At 39.8% G+C, this 24,051-nt stretch overlaps 1 protein-coding gene across 2 annotated transcripts in view; it reads left to right on the top strand.

The window, feature by feature from the left end:
* The window catches only part of TSHR (thyroid stimulating hormone receptor), a 151,482-nt gene that overhangs the window by 103,529 nt on the left and 23,902 nt on the right, over positions 1–24,051 (top strand). Inside the window, exons 4-7 of one of the 2 annotated variants that reach the window (XM_032287720.1) lie at positions 6,293–6,367; positions 9,750–9,824; positions 11,213–11,290; positions 15,646–15,714. In XM_032287720.1, the coding sequence (XP_032143611.1) occupies positions 6,293–6,367; positions 9,750–9,824; positions 11,213–11,290; positions 15,646–15,714 (297 nt within the window). The remainder of the gene's footprint in view (positions 1–6,292; positions 6,368–9,749; positions 9,825–11,212; positions 11,291–15,645; positions 15,715–24,051) is intronic. The other variant, XM_032287722.1, reaches the window with a different exon arrangement.

Raw genomic sequence — 24,051 nt, 5'->3', positions numbered from 1 at the left:
GCTGGGCTTGGTGGCGGGCACCTGTTAATACCAGCTACTCAGGAGAATTGCTGCGGCAGGAGAATTGCTTGAACCCAGGAGGCAGAGGTTGCAGTGAGCATTTTGAGACTCTGTCTCCAAAAAAAAAAAAAAAAGAAAGAAAGAAAGAAAGAAAAGCTTTTGTCATTATGTTATTTAAAATATAAATGCATGTGCATATATATATGTTTAGAAAAAAGTTTTTCTCTGTATTATCAAATGAAGGGAGGTTTTTTTTTTTTTTTTTACATTTGCCATCTTATTATAAAGGATATTACAAAAACTAAAGATGAAGATTTGCATAGGGTGAGGTGCAGGGGAGGGGCTCAGAACCTCCACACCCTCCCTTGGCACACCACCCTCCGAAAGTTCACTTCATTTTTGTGTGAATGTGTTTCAAAGTTTTTACAATGAATGTATATTACCTCTATAGTCAGACAAAATAAACTTTTTAAAAAATCAATATGCATTAAACTTGAAATTAATACTTGATGTTAAGTTACATCAGTAATGTATTATGTGATAGAACCCTATCCTAAAATGTTACCTTAAAACTGAGACTATTTATTAGTCTCAGTTTTTACTTTTTTGTGTGAATGTTTCAAAGTTTTTACAATGAATATATATTACCTCTATAATCAGATGAAATAAACTTTTTAAAAACTCAATATACATTAAACTTGAAATTAATACTTGATGTTAAGATACATCAGTAATGTATTATATGACAGAACCCTATCCTAAAATGTTACTTTAAAATTAATTTACCTATTTATTAGTCTCAGTTTTCACCTGGGGATTATATAGCTCTTAAAGAATTTATAGTAACAAAATGATGGCTTGGGAAATATTTACACATCTTGTTTTTAAAATAAATAGTAATTATTTCGTTGTACCACCCAGAGTATGCAGTAAAGTGCACCTAATAGATGTCCAGTAATTATTCACTTAATTTTAATTAATCTCTTCCACTCTACTCACTTGAGTGAGCAAACCTAGTCAAAATCAAGGTGACTGCCTTCCATTTTTTTGAACTACAGGCACTTAAAAGCAAACGAGAAAGAATTGAAAATCAAATCAGAACAAGAGCTAAAAAGAAGCTGGGGACTGGTGGCGAGCTAGGTTTTTGGCTAATATTCTTGTTCAATTTATTGTTTTAGGTAACAATAAATTGGCTGTGGCAGCTTCTCTTCTGACATCTGAGTCTAACTCAGTCTTCTTGGTTTATATTTGTCTGAAGCTTTCTCATCTCCCTTGTAATCTAATTTTACCCCTTCTAATTTTGCAGATGAAATGCAAAGTGGGTGTTTTGATTGCCCTCCAATTTGTTTCCTGGCTTGGCCTGCTTCTCACTCATGAACTGGGGCAGTTTAGGGTGTGGGGAAATTATCTCCAGGGGTGAAGAGCACAGTTAAATGCCACCACCCAATGCCTGTTGAATAACTGTGGTAGGATGGGGGACACTAGGAAAATGGAAGGAAATCAGTGGTTGGGAAGTCCCTTAACAGAAGACTTTAAGTCTTCTTTTCCCCTTCTTCTGTTCTTCATTCCCTCGCCTGAAAACTCCCCTCTCTCACCCTCCTGATTTCTCATACTGTTTGAGGTATGGACACAGGTACTGAGTGCCTGCCACAATGCTGGTTGTAACCGGCAAGCCAATTGCCCTGTGCTAGGCTTTTATTGAGAATTAATAAATGTTTCCCAGAGGAAGAAAAAAAAAATCCAGAATATAGGCATGTGATTAAGTGAATCTAATGTATGCTGAATTATTGATCTACTGATTTGTGAAAACTGCACATTGGACATCAATGTTACACTTTTCATCTAAATGTTTATTTTATTTGAAATCTAATGAAGGAGAATTAGACAATGAATATTTACACATATTTTTAGTTCTGGTGGATGACCTCCTTGAAACATCACTTAAAAAAATAAGGGCTGTCCTTGAAGTTATAAGTCCTAAAGGCCCAGTGTTGCCTCTAAGTGTATAGGAGGAGATTAGTCACTTGCCGTTTCAAAACAGGTCTCCATAGTTTTGTCTGCAAAATCAAGATGGTCCTTACCTGCATCACATGAGTCAGTTATGTCATTACCTCACTAGGAGGGAATTTACATCCTCCCCAGGTGAAAAAAAGCACACTTTCTTTTTACCCTTTAATCTTCTGAATTAGTTTGTATTCATGCTGCTAGGAAGAAATACCTGAGACTGGGTAATTTATAAAGGAAAGGGGCTTAATTGACTCACAGTTCTGCATGGCTGGGGAGGCTTCAAGAAACTTACAATCATGGTGGAAGGGAAAGCAAATACGTCATTTCTCACATGGCGGCAGGAAAGACATGTAGAGCAAAGTGGGGAAGAACTCCTTATAAAACCATCAGACTCATGAGAACTCACTATCACAAGAACAGCATGAAGGAACCACCCTATGATGTAATCAACTTCTATGAGGTCCCTCCCCCAACATGTGGGGATTACAATTTGGATTACAATTCAAGATGAGATTTAGGTGCGGATACAGAGCCAGACCAACTACCAAAGCTGAATTTTTCTACTCAATATGCTTTAAGAACCTTGCATATTTCCCCAACAAAACAAAAGAGCCTAGCTCCATAAAACAGCCTAGCTCCATACAAGAGCATACTTAAGCAGCCTATCCAGTACATATTTTAAGGTTATTTTTCTATGGAATATATAAGCTTTACTTTTTTTGTTTTTAAAGTTTGAGATTTTTTGCATTCTCTTTATTCCTTTTTTTGATTGAGATAAAATAGTGAAAACTGCACATTCTTTTTTTTAAACCTATCTACTAGACGTGCCCACTGTGAACTGAGCACTCCATATTTTCAGAATTGTATTTATGCTTATTAGTTTGGATAGGTGAATTACTATAAGAAACAGACAAAAATACAGTCATGTAACAGCCCTAAGTGAGTGAGGCTTACTTCTTCCTCATGGGACAGTACTGGATGGATGAGTGGGAGCAGAGAGCAGCCACATCCAGGCAGTCACTCAGAGCCCCAGGCTGCTGGAGGCACAGCCATCTTCAGCTCTGAAGGGCATCTCCATTCCTAGTGTGCTGAATGACATACGGCTTTTCTTTCTTCCAATGTCTCCAGCTTTCTGGCAGAATAGTTAGCCTCCTGCACGTTCATAAATGATTGCTTAACTCAAAACAGTGTGGCTCAAATTCACCTTCATAGGCATGCTTGAAGACATTCAAATTTGGATGCCTCTTTCACCCTTCTCTGATTAGATGTTCTTTTGTACTCACTTTTGCTGCCCTTCCTTTCTTCCTATCTTTGAAAAGATTTTACTAGCTGCATTTGCTTCTTGTGTTACCTCTGTCTATTGATTGATTGATTGAGACAGAGTCTTGCTCTATCACCCAAACTGGAGTGCAGTGACACAATCTCAGCTCACTGCAACCTCCGCCTCCCGTGTTCAAGTGATTTTCGGGTCTCAGCCTACCGAATAGCTGGCATTATAGACAAATACCACCACACCCGGCTAATTTTTGCATTTTTAGTAGAGATGGCGTTTCACCATGTTGAACTCCAAACCTCAAGTGATCCACCCGCCTCAGCCTCCCAGAGTGCTCACAAGCATGAGCCACCAGATGCCTGGCTGTTCTCTCCCCATTTAGCTAAACTGCTGGCAGTCTACGACCACTCCACCCCTCCACCTCTACTTCCGGAGAGACTTTTCAAACGTCAGTAGTTTAGCTAAATGGTCACAGACCATTGTGAGCAAGTGGTGAGCTGCTACCTTACCTCAGAAAGCAGCTTCTTTTCCCTGGTGTTTTCTTGTGGGAGCTCTCATTCATCTTTCTCCTTTCTAGCTCTTACCTTTCCTTCCAGAAAGCCATCTCCTCTTCCGTGTTTCCTTCTCTTCTTCCAGCCTCCGTGTAAGTTGCCAGCTTCATTTAATCAACTGTTACTAGCAGCTGCATTTCGTTTTCCTTTTATTCGCTACCTTTACAGCTGACCCAGGTGGGCTGCATTTTCTTTCATTGTGACGTTCTCTCGGACCACTCACTCAAGATTACTTGTTCAACAATAGTCTTCTGTGAAGCAATTTTCCAGACTGCAAACCCCACTCAGTTTCCAAACTCCTGAACCTAGTTTACATTTGTTTGTCTCTGACACAAGTTCAAACCTTCCCCGCCCAATGGAAAGCTCCAGCAAGGAGTTTATTGCTCACCCTGGAAAGAGAGGACCACCTCAACAGAGACTGCTAGTCTCTGGAGGGGCAAGGTGGGAAAATTATGAGATTTTGGAGTAGGGTGGCCGGCTGTCACACTTTGCCCAGGACAGAGGGAATTCCAAGGACATGGGCTTTGCATTTTAAAGCCGGGCCAAAAAATGAAAGACTGTATAAAGAGGGTCTTTCCATGCAGGTTCTTGGTTGGGTAAAAATCATGACATAATAGTTTAAGATTAGCATAGTGATGATTTTGAAGTGAGGAGTTCTAAGATCTTGGGGAATAAACTGTTGATGCTTTCTGTTGAAGCATTGATGGTTCTTTGTTTCAAAAACTCTCTGTAATGAACAAGAAAGCAATTTGCCTGGGCAAGAGTCTCCTGGAATAGTAGTTATGTTAATGAAGACAATGGACCCCTAAGGGTATATTATTATAGACAGTAAGCTGTGTGTGTAGGCAGGACAGAGGTAGCTGATTTCTGTTCTCACCATCCTTTTTTTTCCAAGGTCTATTTCATATTCAGTGTCCTTAATTGAAATACCTAATCCAGAAGATTTTTTCTAATTTTGCAAGAATGTCGCAATATCGCCAACCTCAAGTCCCTGATGTCTGTTCTAGCTTTCGCTGCACTTATAACAATAATAAAAACAGTATTTATAGAGCCCTCGCTAAGTGAAGGCCACACATAAAATCCCTCGTGAATATCATTCAGTCCTCACAAGAGTCCCATGAAAGAGATGCTGTTAATTGTTCCTATTTTGCAGACAAAGCAACTATGGCTCAAAGAGGCCAAGAAACTTGTCCAAGTTCATGTAATTAGAAGTGGCAGAGCCAAGATTCTATCTCAAGTCCATCTGGCTATTCAGAAATAAAATGGAGTGAACTCCTAATTCACATTACAACATGGATGAACCTCACAGACATTATTCTAAATGAAAGAAGGCAGACACAAAAGACTGCCCGTTATATGATTCCGTTTATGTAAAATGTCCAGATAAGGCAAATTTATAAAGATAGAAAACCGATCAATGGTTTGTAGGCGTAAAGGAGCTAGTGGAGACTGATGGCAAATGAGCCCATGGTTACTTTTATCATTGATAGAAATGTTCTAACCTGTGGTGATGGTTTCACAGTTACGTTACTAAAAATCATCGAACTGTATGCCCATATACAATGTTTGAAATTTATGGAATGTAAATTATTTTCCAATAAAACCTTTAAACAGTTACAGAGGTCACATTCTGAGCTTTCTGATTGTCATCACCAGTGACTGGATGCTGGTTCCTTTAGGTGTCATTCCTAAGGAGAAATATTAAGGTTTACTGGGTTCTTATATACTTTTCATGTAAGCACAGGGAATGCCTTTAAACCCTTTTACTCAATTTACCTATGTTGAATATGTTTAATTTAGCCAGTGAGAGTTCATATCTAACAATCACTTATTTCTCTAACTGTGCATTCTTGATCAGCATTTATATAAACCTAAGAATGTAAGTTACTGACACATGATATCACACCATACATGCAGAAGAGTCTTAAATTGCTGACACGACAAAATACACCCAAGTGAACTGTGAAGACTTACTACTTCTGTATATCTAGTGTAGCAATGACAGAACCTCACTGCCCATCTTGCTATGCTGTCGTTCATCATAAAATTCCCTCAACTTCCCACTCCAACACTCATTGTCTTGGCCAAAATACTTACAAATAATAAAGATATTTGTCTTCAACTCCTCACCAAATCATTAGAGGGGTTTTTTCTTTTTTCCCTAAATCTAAAAGAAAAAAAAAAACCTCTGATACTACAATTAAGAGAAATGTAGCTCATACATTCAAATGGACAAAAACCAAGCCAACAACGCAAGAGAACTGACCAGCCATTGGGTCCCCGTGAGGAGACAGGATTAGTTTGTTGTTGATAGGACTCCTGGCAACTACAGTCCCTGTGGTACCATATAAAGGTATATTTTTCTCATGAACATTTGTTAAACCTGATTTATGTTGTTTTGTCTTTGATAAGAACAGATACAGCTGTATTATAATGTCTGTGTTCCTTGTAACTTACACAGAGAAATTCGGAACGCCAGGAGCTTAGCTTACATAGACCCTGATGCCCTCAAAGAGCTCCCCCTCCTAAAGTTCCTGTAAGTATTAAATCCTCTCCCATCCTACTTTTTTTTTTGGTGGGGAGGGGGTCAGATTTTAATGCTGTTGTCTTCCAGGAATCTCCCTAGGATGATGTGGTCCAGGTTCACTTTCACAGTGTATATCCTGGGTCAGGGCAAGGTATCTGGTAAAATCATTCATGTTTTTTAAAACCTGTTCAAAAGTCAGCACATAGTTCTGGGACCAGAAACCCACTCCAAGAGACAGGAGGGAGGAGATGTTATCATGTATATGTGGTCCTTAAATGTAGTATGTCAGAACAAAACAAAACAAAATTCTGAGAGCTGGTTGGTCAATTTTGTTTGAAATGGGTATCACACCAATATAAGAGTGACTGTTACACAGGAAAAAAAAAACCCACAAAGGGTAAAATGCACTTTTGGCGGGGGGTGGAGGGAAAAAAGAAGGGATAACAGTTTCAACCTCCTACTCCGGCACTCAACTGTCCAGCACTCGCTGCTGGCTTTGGTAACATCTTATGAGCCGACCATAAGCTCCACGAATCCAGGGACCACAATACTTTTTTTCTCTGTTGAATCTTTACTGCCTAGTACAGAGTAGGTGCTCAGTAAAAATGTGTTCAATGCACGCGTCTGCATGACCTCATGCCCTCTGGACCCCAGGTAGAAGAGTCCTTTTTTCTGCTTGCATGCATTAAAAAAATTAGAAAACAAAAACAGTATGTAGAAGAAACTTTTTTAAAAACTTAATCCCAATACCCCAAAATAAGGACTATTAACATTTCAGTTCATCTTCATCCAGACCTTTAAAACAAACTTATGTAATCACAGATATTTTCTGAGATAAGCCTTTAAGGATGAATAGAGGGTATGCTGAACAAGAATGGGGAGAGACAGAAAAGAAATATAGCTGGTGGAATAGAATGATAAAGATGCAAAGGCAGGGAACCACACAGCTTCTTTGGGGAACTAAAAATAGTTGCATATAGATATATATAGATATATATTTTGGAGATGGAGTCTTGCTCTGTTGCCCAGGCTGAAGTGCAGTGGTGCAATCTTGGCTCACTGCAACCTCTGCCTCCCGGGTTCAAGTGATTGTCCTGCCCCAGCCTCCTGAGAAGCTAGGATTACAGGCATGCACCACCATGTCCAACTAATTTTTGTATTTTTAGTACAGACAGGGTTTCACCATGTTGGCCAGGCTGGCCTTGAACTCCTGACCTCAGGTGACCCACCTGCCTCAGTCTCCCAAAGTGCTGAGACCACAGGCGTGAGCCACCGCGCACTGCCATTAGTTGCATATGGAAGAGGTGGGTGTGAGAGGTGCCAGGAGAAGAAAAGACACTGATGGGATATGAAGACGAAAGGATATCTGGAAAGCCATGAACACTTACAGAACAAGACAACCACTCTTCTTATGGACTCTGAGTTTCAAATAACATAATAAACCTTTGATGTGATGATTCCCCCAGTATATGCTCTGTGGGGTACACACAGGTTTCTAAGACCTTGTCCTTGCCTGCAAGAAGCTTAAAATCTAGTTGTGGAGATGTGTATGAAATTGAATTGTGCCTCTCCTGCAGAAGAATAAAGGACAGTGACAAAGGCGAGACATAGACAGTGTTTGGGGGTTCAGGTAATTGGAGAAGACATCAGAAAGAAGACCCATAGGATGGTTTTAGGGGATTTGTTTGAGGTTTTTGAAGAATAGAAATGTCTTGATCTAAATACTTGACTCTTGGACATTTTTGCCTCCTACTATTCGTCATGAGCCTCTATTGCAATTGAACTAGTTTGTTTACTGTATTTCAAATATACCTTATAGAATCTCACCTCTCTCCTTTGTTATCTGAAATGTCCCTCCCATTTGCTCGTTTTGAGACCTTGCGCTCCTGTTGCCTCTTCAAATCCTACACCTTCTTCTCTAGAAGGAGTCAAGTCTGAATTTGCCTCAGAAGGTGTATACAGTTTCTCTACCAGAAGACTTTCTCTAAAGCTTTACTGGGTAATGTCTAGGTCTCACTCTATGTTGTGCCAAATTCTCAAAAAAAATTCTAACTACATTCTAGTAGCAGCAATGAATGTTAAGCCAACTAAATCTGGGAGGCATCAGGAGCCTGAGAATTCTTGTGCTCATAGTGTTTTATGTATGTCTTTTAATCTTAACACTTTTCCCTAAATGATATAAACTTCAGAAAGTAAATACATTGTCTTTGATTGGTTTCCTTCCTCTTCTGGACTTTTTTTTTTTTAAGACAGTCTCGCTCTGTCGCCCAAGCTGGAGTGCAGTGACATGACCTCAGCTCACTGCAGCCTCTGCCTCCCAGGTTCAAGTGATTCTCATGCCTCAGCCTCCCAAGTAGGTGGGATTGCAGGCACATGCCAACACACACAGCTAATTTTTGTATTTTTAGTAGGGACAGGGTTTTGCCATGTTGGCCAGGCTAGTCTTGAATTCCTGGCCTCAAGTGATCCACCCACCTTGGCCTCCCAAAGTGTTGGAATTACAGGTATGAGCCACTGTACCGGCCCTCTGGACATTTTTTTTTCTTTTGTGAGGCAGACTTTTGCTTTTGTTGCCCAGGCTGGAGTGCAATAGCACAATCTTGGCTCACCACAATCTTTACCTCCCGAGTTCAAGCAATTCTTTTGCCTCAGCCTCCCGAGTAGCTAGGATTACAGGTTTGTACTACCAAACCCGGCTGATTTTTGTATTTTTAGTAGAGACGGGGTTTTACTATGTTGGCCAGGCTGGTCTTGAACTCCTGACCTCAGGTGATCCCCTAGTCTCAGTCCTTCCAAAGTGCCAGGATTACAGGCGTGAGCCACCATGCTCAGCCCCTCTGGACATATTTTTTTAAATGGTACTGCTATAATGGTACTCTCAGGTCACTGCTGTAGGAAAGCTGTTCTTGGCAAAATAGCAGCACAATATAATGTAGAGCTTGAAAGAAGAGGCTGGCTTAACATCATCATATCTTCCTGTCCCATCCTTTTCTTAGCCCTTCACTAACACACACAAAATGTTCTCCAAATAAACAGGAAAATCTCTCTCTCTCTCACCCATATACACACACACACACACACACACACGAAAACTGAATTTATATTTTTAGTAATCCCACTTGGTTAAAACAATCTCCAGAGTATTCTAAGCCAAGCAGATGCATTGACAGCGGCGGACTGGATTTAATTATTGCGCCTTGAGGAAACATCATCTCATCTAACCATCAAAACTTGCCCGCAGTCACTCAGATATTTGGTGAAGGAGTTGGGATTTTGATTCCAGGCTGACTTCAGAACCCATGCTTTCAACTATTACCTTATTCTTCTTCCTATGTGTTGATTTTCTTACCTAAATTCTATCCTTTTCTTTTTCTTTTTTTCATTAATTTAGTGGCATTTTCAACACTGGACTTAAAATGTTCCCTGACCTGACCAAAGTTTATTCCATTGACATATTCTTTATACTGTAAGTATGCACACATGTCATGTTTGACAGTATTTTGTTTGTCACTGACAAGAACTAGAATACAGTCGTGGGGGTTGGTTGAAGCCAAGTAAAGCCATTGTTTCAAGGAGAAGCAGTGATCAGCTGTGGCATGAAGTAAGGCAAGGACTGAGAAATAACCATCGGCTTCAGCAGCGTGGGTTGTTGGTGACTCTGCTAAGAGCAGTTCCAGTGGGGTGCTGGGAGTGGGGAATCTGGTCGGAGTGGGCTCAAGAGAGATTTGGGTAGAGAGAATTAGAAAGAGTCACCATAATTAACTCTTTTGAGAAGTTTTACTATTAAAAGGGAGCAGAAAATATCTCAGTAATTGGAGGATAGTCAGGAGAAAAGATTTTGTTTGCGTGTTTTGTTTTAAATGGAAGAAATTATGCAATACTACTTTGCCGATGGGAATGGTTGAATAGAAGGAGCGTCTGATGATAACTATGATACCCTATTTTTCATATAGTTGTGATAGGTCTTTAAACACTTTCCCATACATGACATTTGCTCCTCTCGGCCACCTTATAAGGTATAAAACAAAGTTATTCCTCTTCCATTTATGAATGAGGAAACCGAGGAATAGAAACCTCAAGTGATTTTGTCTGAACAGTGTCTCAAGGAACAGTCAGGAGTGGTACTCAAATTACTGCTGTGACCTCTGATTGGCAGCCATGTGCTCTTTTTCTAAACTTGTGACAGGAGTCAGTTGTCTTACCTAATTTTATAGGAATGAAAGGACATACAGCAGAGAGAATTACAAGTTGAGTTTGCTTTAAAGAGTCAGCAAAAGGTAGAGTTATAAGCTTCAAACTCTTGGAGTTTTGCTAGAAAAAAAAAAATTGATCATACTTCTTTGCTGCAAAAGAGCTCAGTTCAAAATATAAGCAGTCTTCCAGGAACTAGAATGGTGTAGAAAGGTTCTTCAGGAGCCTGGCAAAGTTGGCAAGTGAAAGGCATTTTAGAAATACTCATTAAATGAAATCCATTAATCCTTTTATTCCGACCTTCTTAAAGGTCCATGCATGTAGAAAACTCTAGTGGTTATGGAAAAAGGGTTGCAGATTCAAGAGAAGCCTCTGAGATCCATCTGCCTCCCTCGAGATGAGGATTAAGTCAGGGACCTCTGCCCCCACCTAAAGCTCTCTCGCTTACCCCACACTTGGACTCTAGGTACATGTCATCTAGGACAGCTCTCACCACCTCACCAGACCTCTGAGCCACTAGTGGTTAAGAAGGGTCAGTAAAACTCAACAAGAAGATTAAGCTATATTGTGTCTGTTATTTATTAAAGTGCATACGTGCAGCCAGACCCCTGTTCCAGAAGGAAGCATTTTTTCATTAAGTGTTTTTATCCCTCTCTCTTGCAGTGAAATCACAGACAACCCTTACCTGACATCAATCCCTGTGAATGCTTTTCAGGGACTATGCAATGAAACTTTGACACTGTGAGTATTACCAGTTCTACTCCCTCCAGTAACTAAATTCTATTGTGAGTCATTTTCATATGTATACAGACCATCCAAGAGCCATGCAATCCTATCATATATACTCTATAGAGTACAATGTGTTTTACATAATTAGAGCATTGTCTTACGGGATGTTACTCTGTAGACTACAAAAGAGTTTAGGAAACAAGATAAGAGGATTCTATTATGGCAGTGTGGTTGGTAACATTTTTCACATAAAGGACTGGGTAGGCATTACAGACCATGCAACCTCTGTAGGAACAGGTCAATTCTGGCATTGTATGGCAAAAACAGCCATACTCAATACATACACTAATGAGCATGTCTGTGTTCCAATAAAACTTTATTTATAGAGACAGGTGGTGGACTCGATTTGGCCTACAATTATTATTATGGAATAACCATCTGTATCCAAGTATCCCCATTTTACAGAAGAAGAACTGGGGTTTAAGCAAATTGAAGTGACTTTCCCAAGATCGCTGAGTTTAAAAAGTGGCGCCATTAAGGGCTTTATAAATTCTGCACTCACACTTTTACTCAGTGATCACACACTGTTATTAAGCTCCTATAAGGGGATATTAAGCAGAAAGCATAATGCTGCCAGAGGTCAGCATTTTTCCAGAGCTCAAATGGTGGTAATGCTCTTTAGATGGTCAAAAGTAGATGCTTAATTAGAGATATTCACAAAAATGTTCTAATGCAGAAGATCTAATAGAGGTACAAAGGATAAGTTAATTCTCCAAGCTGTTAGAAAATTCCTGTCTCATTGTGTAAGCCACAAAGTAGCGTTGGAGCTACCTCTGCAGGATCTCCTCTCTATTTTCAGGGCCACTGCCCAAGTTCAAGCCTGATGAAGTTTTTTCCTGGATTGTCACCCCAGTTTCATTTTTTGCTCACACTAAAGTTGGAATGGGGGGCTCTTCACAGATACAAACCTGATTAAATTACTCCCCAGAAACATGGATCCAAGCTTCATACAGCTTTTCTAAGAGACTATCTTCTGAGCCCTTCCTAGTTTATCAGTTTGGGCCCAGTGAAGTTACCTCAACTTCTGGAAGCAGTGGAGCATTTCAGCTGATCCTTCTCATCACAACATGGTGAGAGGTCTCTTTTAAAGAAAAAGGAGGCTCCTTCTCAATCATAATTTCTTCCTATCATGCTTAAAAGACCCAGGCTCTTAGGCTGCTCAGCCTCAAACCTCAAAGCCATTTACTTCTTCAGTAAAGCTTTCCATTGTGCCCTACAGTGCTCATCATAACGAAACTCCTACATGCTAAACTTCTTTACTATCTGTTGACACCATTTTTCTAAAAACCCCATATCTCAAGCAGCCCTCTCAAGTGAAAGCTCATTATTCCACATCAAGCATGGAGCCCAGGATGCATTCTATAAACATCTGAATGAAGGAAGCCCTTATTTCCTAAAACGTAGGGGAGAGGATGGCATAGATTATTCATGATTATTCATGATCCTTTCAGATGATTATTTCTACATTTATGCAAAAGTCCTTGTTTCTTTGAAGCTCAAGCTCAAAAAACTATCAACAGGAAACAATGCATGTTCCAACAGCTGACTTTGTACCTATATTCCTGGTAGAGGAAAGTTTCAATCAAAGTTTGTAATTCTTTGATCTTTCTTCACCAGATTCCCTTTTCAAGGCCAAATTGTTCATTAAGACCTCTATTTAATATCTGAAATGCAACTCAAACAAGTATTTTTAATGTCCAGGGCTCTCAACAAATTTAGAAAAATAAAAATGTCAAAACAATTCTCGCATCGTCATAAAAGAGTTCTAGTTCAGAAAAAATTAATTTACGTAGTTTTCTCAGCCATTGTACTTATATTCCTGGGATATTGCAATCCTCAGCCAGGACATGTTAGTAGCTGTCATTAAACTCACTATGTAATTATTTAAGACTAAACAAAAATAAACATCAACAACAACAACAAAGCTGTGAGAATCTTTCTCAGTTTTTCACAACTATATGGGATAAATCCAAGTTTTAGGATACTTTATTTATTTATTTATAGTATTTTTTCTGAGATGGAGTCATGCTGTGTTGCCCAGAGTTGGAGTACAATGGTGTGATCTTGGCTCACTGCAACCTTCACCTCCTGGGTTCAAGCAATTCTGCCTCAGCCTCCCAAGTAGCTGAGATTACAGGCCACACCAACTCCTTTTAACATGGTCATCTCATAAGTGTTCCTCACTTTGTTAAATATATAGTTATTTGATCCTCTCAGCAACCTTTTTATTGGATATTACATTTATGCACTTACTTATATTTTTAGAAATAAAGAAACTGAGGATAAGACAGGTTGAGAAATTCTCAGGATCAGCCAACTATTAAGTGGCAGAGCCAGGTCTAATTCCAAATTTGAACTTTCCTGTATGCTTCTTAATGTGTTCCCCCAAAGTTCACATGTGGTAGATTACTGTAGTTTTCAAAGTTCCCTTACAACTGCCACTAAGAGTTCCCACTAGCAGTGCCTGCGTGTGGTCATAGCTGTCTTCTCTTATTTTCATCCCAATAACCACCAATAACCTCTATGAGTTCCCATACAGCTCAGAGATCCCAAGGCTAGGGCCTGTCTCCTGCAGAAAGGGGGGCTGCTTTTTGTAGGTGGAAATAATTATATTTGAGGTCAGCTAGGCACGGTGGCTCATGCCTGTAATCCCAACACTTTGAGAAGCCAAGGCAGGCAGATCACCTGAGGTCAGGAGTTTGAGACCAGCCTGGCCTACATGGTGAAACCCCGTCTCTACTAAAAAATACAAAAATTAGCCAGGCGTGGTGACAGGCACCTGTAATCTCAGCTACTCAGGAGGCTGAGGCAGGAGAATCACTTGAATCCAAGAGCAAAGGTTGCAAAGAACAGAGATCATCCCCTTCACCCCAGCCTGGGCAAAGGGCCCAACCCCCCTCAAAAAAAAAAAAAAAAAATCATATTTGAGGTCGGGGATTCTGAGTCTCAACAGTCCTAGACCACTGTGTTTTTGACAAGTCACCTTTATGTCTCAGTAACTTCAACAGGAAATAGAAGTAATAACATTTCAGACTGGCTCCCTGAATCATTGTATGAATTAATTAGTCACAGAAATATAGCAATAAGTTAAAAAACATTAACATTTCCAGACCAGTGGCTCATACCTGTAATCCCCAGCACTTTGAGAGGCTGAGGCAGGCTGATCACTTGAGCCCAGGAGTTCAAAACCAGCCTGGGCAATGTGGGGCAACCTCATCTCTACAAAAAGTACAAAAATTAGCCAGGCACAGTGGCACATGCCTGTAGCCCCAGCTGTTTGAGAGGCTGCGGTGGGAGGATTGCTTAAGCCCAGGGATTTGAGTATGCAGTGAGCCGTCATTGAGCCACTGCACTCCAGCCTGGGTGACAGAGTGAGAGACCCTGTCTCAAAAACAAAACCAAAAAAATCCGTAAGAGGTCATGGTCTATCTGCTTTCTTAGATTCATTTATAAGGTTTAATTTAATTCAGCCCATAACCCTTAAACATTTAATCTATGATAAGCTCTGAGGACAAAAAGATGAATAAAATACAAAGGTGAAATAATATTTTAAATATTAATAGAAAAATTAAAAACATATGCATTTAGATGAATGTCTTCAAAATGTTTATCTTTTTTTTTTTTTTTTTTTTTTTTGAGACGGAGTTTCACTCTTGTTACCCAGGCTGGAGTGCAATGGCGCGATCTCGGCTCACCGCAACCTCCGCCTCCTGGGTTCAGGCAATTCTCCTGCCTCAGCCTCCTGAGTAGCTGGGATTACAGGCACGCGCCACCATGCCCAGCTAATTTTTTGTAGTTTTATAGAGACGGGGTTTCACCATGTTGACCAGGATGGTCTCGATCTCTTGACCTCGTGATCCACCCGCCTCGGCCTCCCAAAGTGCTGGGATTACAGGCTTGAGCCACCGCGCCCGGCCTCAAAATGTTTATCTTAAGAGACTGCAGTTGCTCCTCCACTATTGATATTGGGTTAACTATTACCTGAAATCCCTTTTTCTGGATGTATGTGAAATATTCTTTTAAAATCTTTAATGGCAATGAGCTTTGTTCAAAGTAAATATGATTCTGAGAAACAGCTTAAATGTACTAGGAGCTAGGTCAGGAGAATGGGCATTCAAACTGAGAAACATTATCTTACTTGTTTCCAGCAAGTTGTATGGGAAAGTTTTCTTGTGGGGTACATATGTGGGACCTGAAAAACCTTTATGCACATTTATGACACTGAAGAAATAAAGCCCAACTCTTCAGAAACAGGCCAGCACCACTGCTCACCAGTCACTGATTTCTCTTCTCTCTGTTGGTTGTAGGAAGCTATACAGCAATGGCTTCACTTCAATCCAAGGACATGCTTTCAATGGGACAAGGCTGGATGCTGTGTAAGTCAAGGGTAGCCATGAAAACTGTCACTTCCCCTCACCCTAAGAAGAACCATCCTATGGGGCAGAATTCTGTTGAGAGATAGGTTCTATCAGAGCATCTTCCACCCAGAGTTTGTATGACCAACATGGAAATGAGGTCAAGGAACTTGGCAGGGGCCCACTTTAGTGAACACGTAATATTGGCTCCAATCGTAAGTCCCAAAGCTTTTATCCCTGATGTGTATATGTGTGTGTGTGTGTGTGTGTGTGTGTGTGTAAATGTTCATCTATTATGTACATGAAGTAAAAAGTATTTTTAATGAAGTCCAAAGCTGTTCAGAAAATAAGGTGTTTCCTCTTCAGTCCTTTCTGAACATGTTTTTGGGAAAGATGTCAGTTTATATTTGATTCACTCAGAAAAAGCTGAAAAATCATATCCAACTTTTGCCTTTTCAAAAAATAAATAGTGCTGGGAACAGCTGAAACAGCAAACAATGGACTTTGCGTTTGATGTGTTTGATAACACTTCTTGAGTATTTCTTTACAAATGATATATTTTTTCTATTTGTTGTTTTTTCAAATTTACCTGCTCATTTTTGGTAGTGTCTTGTTATGTATTCATTTTTGTAAACTGATTATTTTTTCACTTTAAATATAATATAAAATTACTATATGAAATGTTAAAAGTACATAGTACTTTACATAATTTTTCATACATAGTAATTACATACATAGTAATTTTATATTCCAGAAATGATCCCTGCAAAATCTGAAGGCCTTATTATGACTCAAAATCTGTTGTGTACAGGGCTTCTCAAACTTTCCTGGGCATGCAGACCATCTGAGGGGTATTATCAAAATACATACTCTGAATCCGTAGTTCTGGATTTGGCCTCAGGATTCTGTATTTCTAACAAATTCCCAGCTGATGCTGACACTGCTGTTCACAGAACACACTTTAAGAAGCAAGGGTGAGGTCAATAAGCTGTGGAACCCTATGCAGTGGCTCTGGATGGAGAAGAACACGCATGTAGATTAAGTGATTTTGGTTGACATTCTGGTTTAGGGGTTAGGTGATAGGTTCTGGAACAATTCCATTTTGAAATAGTAAATGGTAAACAAGTGTTTGAAGTCATTACGCTGAGGCAAGGCTCCCTGAGTTCTGTTTGAAGTAAAGCCTCACTCTTTGCCGACTTTTGTGCTTCCTACCAATCTTTATGAAATGAAGAGTGACAGTACCATTCTCTCAATTGTCTGGTTGTGGAGTCATAATGGTTCATTTCCATTATTTTTTAAAGTCAGTAATTATAGGCGAAGTCCAAAAAGACTCAATAAAGTGATACTTACCTCTTTAGTTTATTTACAGAATTGGAAGGACCCTCATTCCATCTTAACTTTACAATACTAACCTCTTACAATCTTTCATCTACTTTTCTACTTATTTATTAGACACTTACAATGTACCAGGGCCTGTGCTATTTGCTGCGAAAACAAAGAAACAAAGATGAATAGGAGCCATGTGCTCCCTGCCCACACTGAGCATACATTCTGTAGGGGTCAGTTCAAGGGCAGCAATTTCAGAGGTCAAAGTACATTAGGGAGAAGTGTAGCCAACCCAAAATATGCATCTCAGGGAGAAAATATGAAGCCTAAATATCAAATAACATTGCCTTCCTTCTCTGGAGATACAAGCCAGATTTTCTCTAGATTTAGCTCATTGTTTTTTTAAATCATTATTAAAATTAATGTTTTAAAAGTGAATTGCCCTATATCCCAGGCTTCAAGTTCTTTTTCTAATCCAGCATTCTGGAAAGGTGGCATTTGATTTTAATTTTGTGTGAATTTCACCAAATATTTTCCTCTTTGATTCAACTATTCTTAGAAAACTAGGAGTAATGATCTTTCAAATTCAAATTTTCTATGAAGGGAGTATGGAGACTTCCTAAAAAAATGAAGATAGTTTGTAGGTACTTAGGGCATAGAGACTTCAGACGACTGTTACACAGTTCTAGACATAGAGTGCATCAAAATGTTAGCACAAAGACTCACATTAGCAAGGGCAGGAATATGAGACAGTAAGGAAATCTTCAACCAAGGAAACCAGAGCTGTCAATATGGCTCCTGAATTCAGTGTGTTCAGCTGACTCTTGCCTGGTCTAAAACTGCCTTTCCAGAATGGTGGATTAGAAAAAAAAACCCAAAACCTGGGATATAGGGTAATTTATTTCTAAAACATTCATTTTTCCACAAGCAAAAGATTTTGAAGCCCAAAATAAGAATCTATGCTTCAAATTATCTGCCTACTTTTCCTGCCATATTTAGCCATTGGAAGATATGACCCTCAAACACTATGAGTTATCATTTATTAAAGACAGAGTGTAAAATTCAGATCTTAAGGTCTACAGAGGCAATAGTTCTCAACATTGGGAGTTTTGAAAGCACTAATGCCTAGGTTTTGCCCTCAGACATTCTGGATGTAGCCAGGATCCTGGGGATTTAAAACTCTCCAAGTGAGTCCAATACAGAGAAAAGTTGAGAACTATTGCTGCAAAATACATGCTCTATCTTCTTGTCCAATTGTCATATTTTACATATGAAGGGAATGAAGCCCAACAGGAACATGCGGCCTTCTTTTTTCATGGCTGTTTAAATTTGATAGAGCTGCCTAGTGGCCAAGTCAAAACTGAGACCTGGGTCCCCTGATTCAGGACTCTTTTCCCTGCCCTCTGCTGGGATTCATCATGGCTGACTTACCAGCCACCACCAAGGTGTGGACACCCAGCTCTGGCAAGTGCCGCTTGTTTCTTAGCCCTGAAGATTGCTTAGATTTCTTAGCTCAATCTATTAAAGGCCCTAAATACAGAAGTTAAAATATCTTGCTCCCGAAAAGAATGGGATCATGTGAGAGAAAGGAGGCAACTCAAGGCATAATCAGAAGTTTCAGAGGACAGTCACATCAAGCAACAGTGCCATTAGTCCATGAGAACCTGACTTTACCAGTGCAGCAAGGCCGCTCATAAGCTTCCAGATGAAATCTGAGTCGGGGATAATTTGACAAAAAGGCTGGGATGATAAAACATTATTCAAGTCAAAGAACTGGTGTTGAACTTAGTTTATGTATACTGACTATTTTGCTGCAAAACGTCTCACTCCCCGCTCATGATTAGCCTCCTGGTCATGTTTAGAAAACTCTGCAAAGACTTCAAGAGATTTTCAAAAGAGGTCTTCTGTCATCAGGAAGTGTTAAGTGTGCTAAGTGGATCTTAGTATAAGTCTAGCAGCTTATTTATTATCTTAGGACAAGCCATAAAATTAGCCACAGAATATCAAAGGAGTTTAGAGACATTTTCTATTGAAAGGATGGAAAAACTAACAAGTGAACAATAATTTCTCTTTGAGCTTCTCCTGAGCCTTCGTGGTAAGAGAAAGGATGGGAGAGGGGGAGCCTTGCTTTTTAAGCTGTATTTCTTCAACTTTCTTTCCTTAGTAAATTAATGGGTATTACTTTTTAAAAGAAATTTATGATCTTATAAAGTTAAACAAGGTATATAGGTGGACTTCTCAGATCTTCTAATAAAATCATCTGAATTATTCATACCAAAGAGGGAGCCTTAGTTTGCAGAGCTTCCCAAGCAGTTCGCAGTTATAGGAGCCTCTCTCTGGTCTGGTGTTACAGACTTTTGGGGGACATACTGCCTCTGAGAGTTAGGAAGAAAACCAAGGTGTTTTCCTACCATCACGTACTCAATACAACAATTTTGACACCAAATGTTTGAAGGATTTTTTTCCCCTCAACACAGCAAGTAATCAACTCTCCGATACACACCAGTTGGGTGTCCTACAATTTAACTCAATTCTGATACTATCTACCTGGAGGCAGCTATCAGATCCACAAGACTGCCTGCTGCTTCAGATGCCAGTCACAGGCCCCAGGTTGTGTCCTATGCTTCTGACTGATGAATTATAAAACAAGTTCAGGGCACAAGATAGGAACCAGCCTTGAACAGGACGTCAGCCCATCGTGGGACAGGAAAACACACCTGCCACACTCACTCCGACTGGCAACATCTAGACACACCAAGGAACCTGACATGCATATCTTTGAGATGTGGGAGGAAATTGGAATACCTAGAGAAAACCCACACAGTCATGGGGAGGGTGTGCACACTTCACACAAACAGTAGCTTCAGCCTGGAATGGATTTTTCTTATTAAAACTAAACAATTGGGCCGGGCACGGTGGCTCACGCCAGTAATCCCAGCATTTTGGGAGACCAAAGCAGGTGGATCACGAGGTCAGGCATTCAAGATCAGCCTGACCAACATAGTGAAACCCCGTCTCTACTAAAAACACAAAAAATTAGCCAGGCCTGGTGGCAAGCACCTGTAGCCTCAGCTATTTGGGAGCTTGAGGTAGGAGAATCGCTTGAACCTGGGAGGTGGAGATTGCAGTGAGCCAAGATCGTGCCATTGCACTCCAGCCCAGGTTGGAGACTCCATCTCAACAAACAAACAAACAAACAAAAACGAAACAATATAGAATGAAACAATATTATTAGAGGACCTGCTGTATATAGAGAGAGACTCTCTACTTTCACACCGGCTTTCTCCTCAGACCGTATCATGGATTCTGTGGGAGGCGTGGCTGACGGCAGAATTATTCTGTCAGTGGCAATGGATTTCAATTTGCTTCTGCCATGACTTACCATCCAACTATCACTTGAAACATAGGAAAGAAATCAGGATACTATTTCGCAATACTTCCTTGACATTTTTATGTTAAGTATTGAAGTTATTTGGAAGAGTTTAACAAATGTGGAAACTATTTTTTGGTTAAGAATCTTTTGTTTCTTGGTTTCTACAAGTCTAGATCAGAGGTCAGCAAACTTTTTCTGGGAAGAGCCCAGATAGCAAATATTTGGGGCTTTATGGGACATATGGTCTTAGTTGTGCTACTTAAGTCTGCCTTTGTAGCGTGAAAGCAGCCAGAGACAATATCTAAACAAATGAGCATGGTTATGTTCCAATAAAACTTTATTTACAAAAACAGGGGCAAGGCAGGATTGGACTGGAGGGTCATAGTTTGTAGACCTCTGGATAAAAGAATTCAGTGAGGATGACCATTGTGTGGCAAAATACGTAGTCTATTTGTCTGAATTTCTCATAAAGATTAAAGGGCAAGCATGGGATAAAGATTAAAAAGTATCTGGATTAAAATATTTGGCCACAGAAAGAGCAGATCCAATCACAATAGAAAACAAAGATTTTCTTTTAATCAGTATTTTGAATCCAAGCTGGAAACTGCTCCTGTTACAAAACAATGCTCTATCATTGTACCCTAAGTTTCTGATTCCTAGTCAATAGAAGTTTATTCTTTCCTAGATTTAAGCACTTCGGTAAAAGATATCATGGAAATCCAATGTAAAATCAAAATGATGGTTGTGATAAACGGTCCTGGGATTGGAGGAAGACAAGGATTGAGCTATAGGTGAAGGAAAGAAAGTTAAGGTACCATAGTAACAATGAAAGAGTATTCACATTGTGTTTTTAACAGAGGGATGTTGCTTTTGGTCTCAATGCTAATTGTGATTTTAAACTAAGGCAAATACATCGATCTCCTTTATTATGTTAATAGTGTTCAAGGATTGCACATAGTATGTTAGCAATTTGGTAATTTCTCCAGAAGTTTGTGTAAATATCACTAGGTTCTAATTTAAACAATGTGTCATCCAAGAGAGCAATCATCCCCTATCATTCCACCTCATGACAATTTACTGAAATTAGCAGATTGACCTCATTTACACCCATTTTTTAAAATGTAACTAAATAATACAATTAGAGCCAAGTTGGACAAATTCCACATTGAGTGCAAGTGCTGATGCCTCAGCAGCAGTCCAGTAATTAGTTAGGATTTCATGAAAAAGATGGCAGATGTGTAAAAGCACGTTGTCCTATGACTTCCTATGACGCCAAAACATTGTCATCACTGAGAGGTGACATTAACAATAATAAAAGCATCCCTTGCTCAACAGGAGTTGAACTGTACTCAGACACAACTTAAGTCACACACTCATTGTTTGGAATCTCTTTTCCATCCTCTTTCCACACAATCTGCATGGGGATATGCTGCTTCTCACAGAATGTCTGATTCTCTGTATCACATTCCCTATCGTCAAACTCTAGTAACTAGCTACCATCTGACAGTAAATATTTAGGCAGGAATAAAAATACCATTTGGATGTGCTAAGAGCCTACCCATACACTAATTAGTATAAACAGAGTCAACACAATGAATGCACTAATTAGCATCATGCATTAGCTGATTCGAAGTAAAACACCACATCCTGGAGCACTGGGAAAAGACAATGATAGAGAAGACTATAGGATTAAGAAGGCTATTATTTATGATGGGGTACGTGTTTGAACAGCTTGTAGGATATACCCTAAGGTTTACTTTTCCCTCTGCCTATTGAAAGTTGAGTATTTTCTCACATGTTGCTATTTACAAACAGGTGTCCTGATTTCTGCTACAAAAGGGTTTCCATAGAGCAATCCAGCTTCTCTTAAAACTAACATGAGAGCTTGGCAGGGGTTCCTTTTAATTTTCTGAGTTATCAAAGCCATGGGAGGAAAACAGGGTTCCCCACAGAAGTATTCCCATTAGAGACTCACAACATAAGCAGGGACCAGTTCAAGCTTCCCCTAAAGGGATTGTGGAGGTACAGGCTAAAATTCCATCTTGGAGCAGAAATGTATCCTGAAACTCCGCAGAGAGCAAAGTTCAGCAGCTATAGCAAATTTTCTTGCCACAGCATCACACTCCTCTCTCTGGCATACATCACTTCTTTCTAAACCTGGTGTAAAGGGTGCCTCTTTCTAGGAGTCACTCAACAACCGAGCTTTCATTCATTTCTCCAGCAAGTCTTTATTGAATGGCTGCTATGTGCCAAGAGTGAGTCCAACAGATAAGGGCGTACATACACGTATGTATTGTACACACAATACTGAGTTTGTCAATTGAATATTTTCCACAGCTCATTCCTGTCCACCTTCATTTTCCTGACTACATTGGTCTTCCCTAACTATGAAGTATTCGCAATCTTAAATCAGGGCACGGCTTCTTAACTCACTGTACGGAAAAGTGGGCATCTCTTTTCTCAGAACTTCATTTCTTCCAACAGGTTCTCAAAGAGGAATAAGCCCCCAAGCAGAGAAAAGCTGTTGAACACATAGAGATGGACTCATGTCTACCTTATTTTTAAAGGAAATATCAGTTCTTTTCTTATAAGCCCTTCCCAGTGTAGATATTTAGAAATCCTGACTTTCAAGAAGTATTTCCTTTCATCTCTTACTACAAGCCTTTTGACTCTCTTTTAAGCTTCTTTATGTTCATCTTCTCTTTGCAAGGGATGTTTAAATTATCACTCCCCTCTAAAATAATCATTGTCTAGAGCAGGTTAACCAGATAGCCTACCAAGATTTGTGACTGATTTATCCAAGCTGGTTACAAATGTGGATTTTAGAAGAATCAAGGTAAGTCATGGTCAAGGAAGCAGTTTAACTAGACTGATAATCCCAGAAAATGTCTTGTTGGAAGCACTTTCTTCCTGGATATCAAGGCTTCTGTATATGTATTTTCCCTCCTGACTCTCTTGACTTCAGATGGAAGGCAAGAGCAGCTTGCCGCTGTAGCAAGGTTAAAAAGCAAAATGAGCCAGCCCTCAAATCTGCTGCAGGCAGAGTGATGGTTTCACTTTTAAGCATCTAATTATCTCTAAGAGGTAAAGTACCCAAAAGCCGCATTGGTTTTAGAGAACACAGCCTCCTGAAGGGTCAGTTCATCTCCGTTCAGCTTGGCCAGGGCTCCTCTGCATCCTCCTCCTCCCCTCCTGGACTCTGGCTGGCTTTTCAGTCTGAAGTCTTCTGCAGAGTTTCTGGTAAACTGCAATGCTTATCAACCAAGCTCCTTATCCTCAGGAGTATATTAAATATCAGATGAAAACACTGCAGAGTTGGACAAGCAATAATTTGGTTTTACAATAATTTCTAATGATTAGAGCAAGCCCAATTTCACTTGCAGCAGTTAGAGATTAAGAGGAAAAACTGAGATGAGCTCACCGGCTCTCACTTGGTTTTCAACAGCCTGGGAACAGAATGTGATTTTTAAGCTGCAATGTCCAGAGAATACAAAAAGAGATGCAAGCCAGCGCGGCCCTTATACCGAGCTTAGTTGTCCTTTTACAAAATCATGCCATTCAACATCTTCTCTGCAGTTGTTGGTTTTTTTCCAAAGTGGATTTTGCCCACTCCAGGTGTCACTGACCAAAAGAACTCTGAAGACTTAGTGGGTTAAAGG

The sequence above is a fragment of the Sapajus apella genome, unplaced genomic scaffold, assembly GCF_009761245.1.
Source record: "Sapajus apella isolate SASKATOON/1434 unplaced genomic scaffold, GSC_monkey_1.0 scaffold20, whole genome shotgun sequence".
NCBI lineage: Eukaryota > Metazoa > Chordata > Mammalia > Primates > Cebidae > Sapajus > Sapajus apella.
This window is presented reverse-complemented; position numbering and strand designations above follow the sequence as displayed.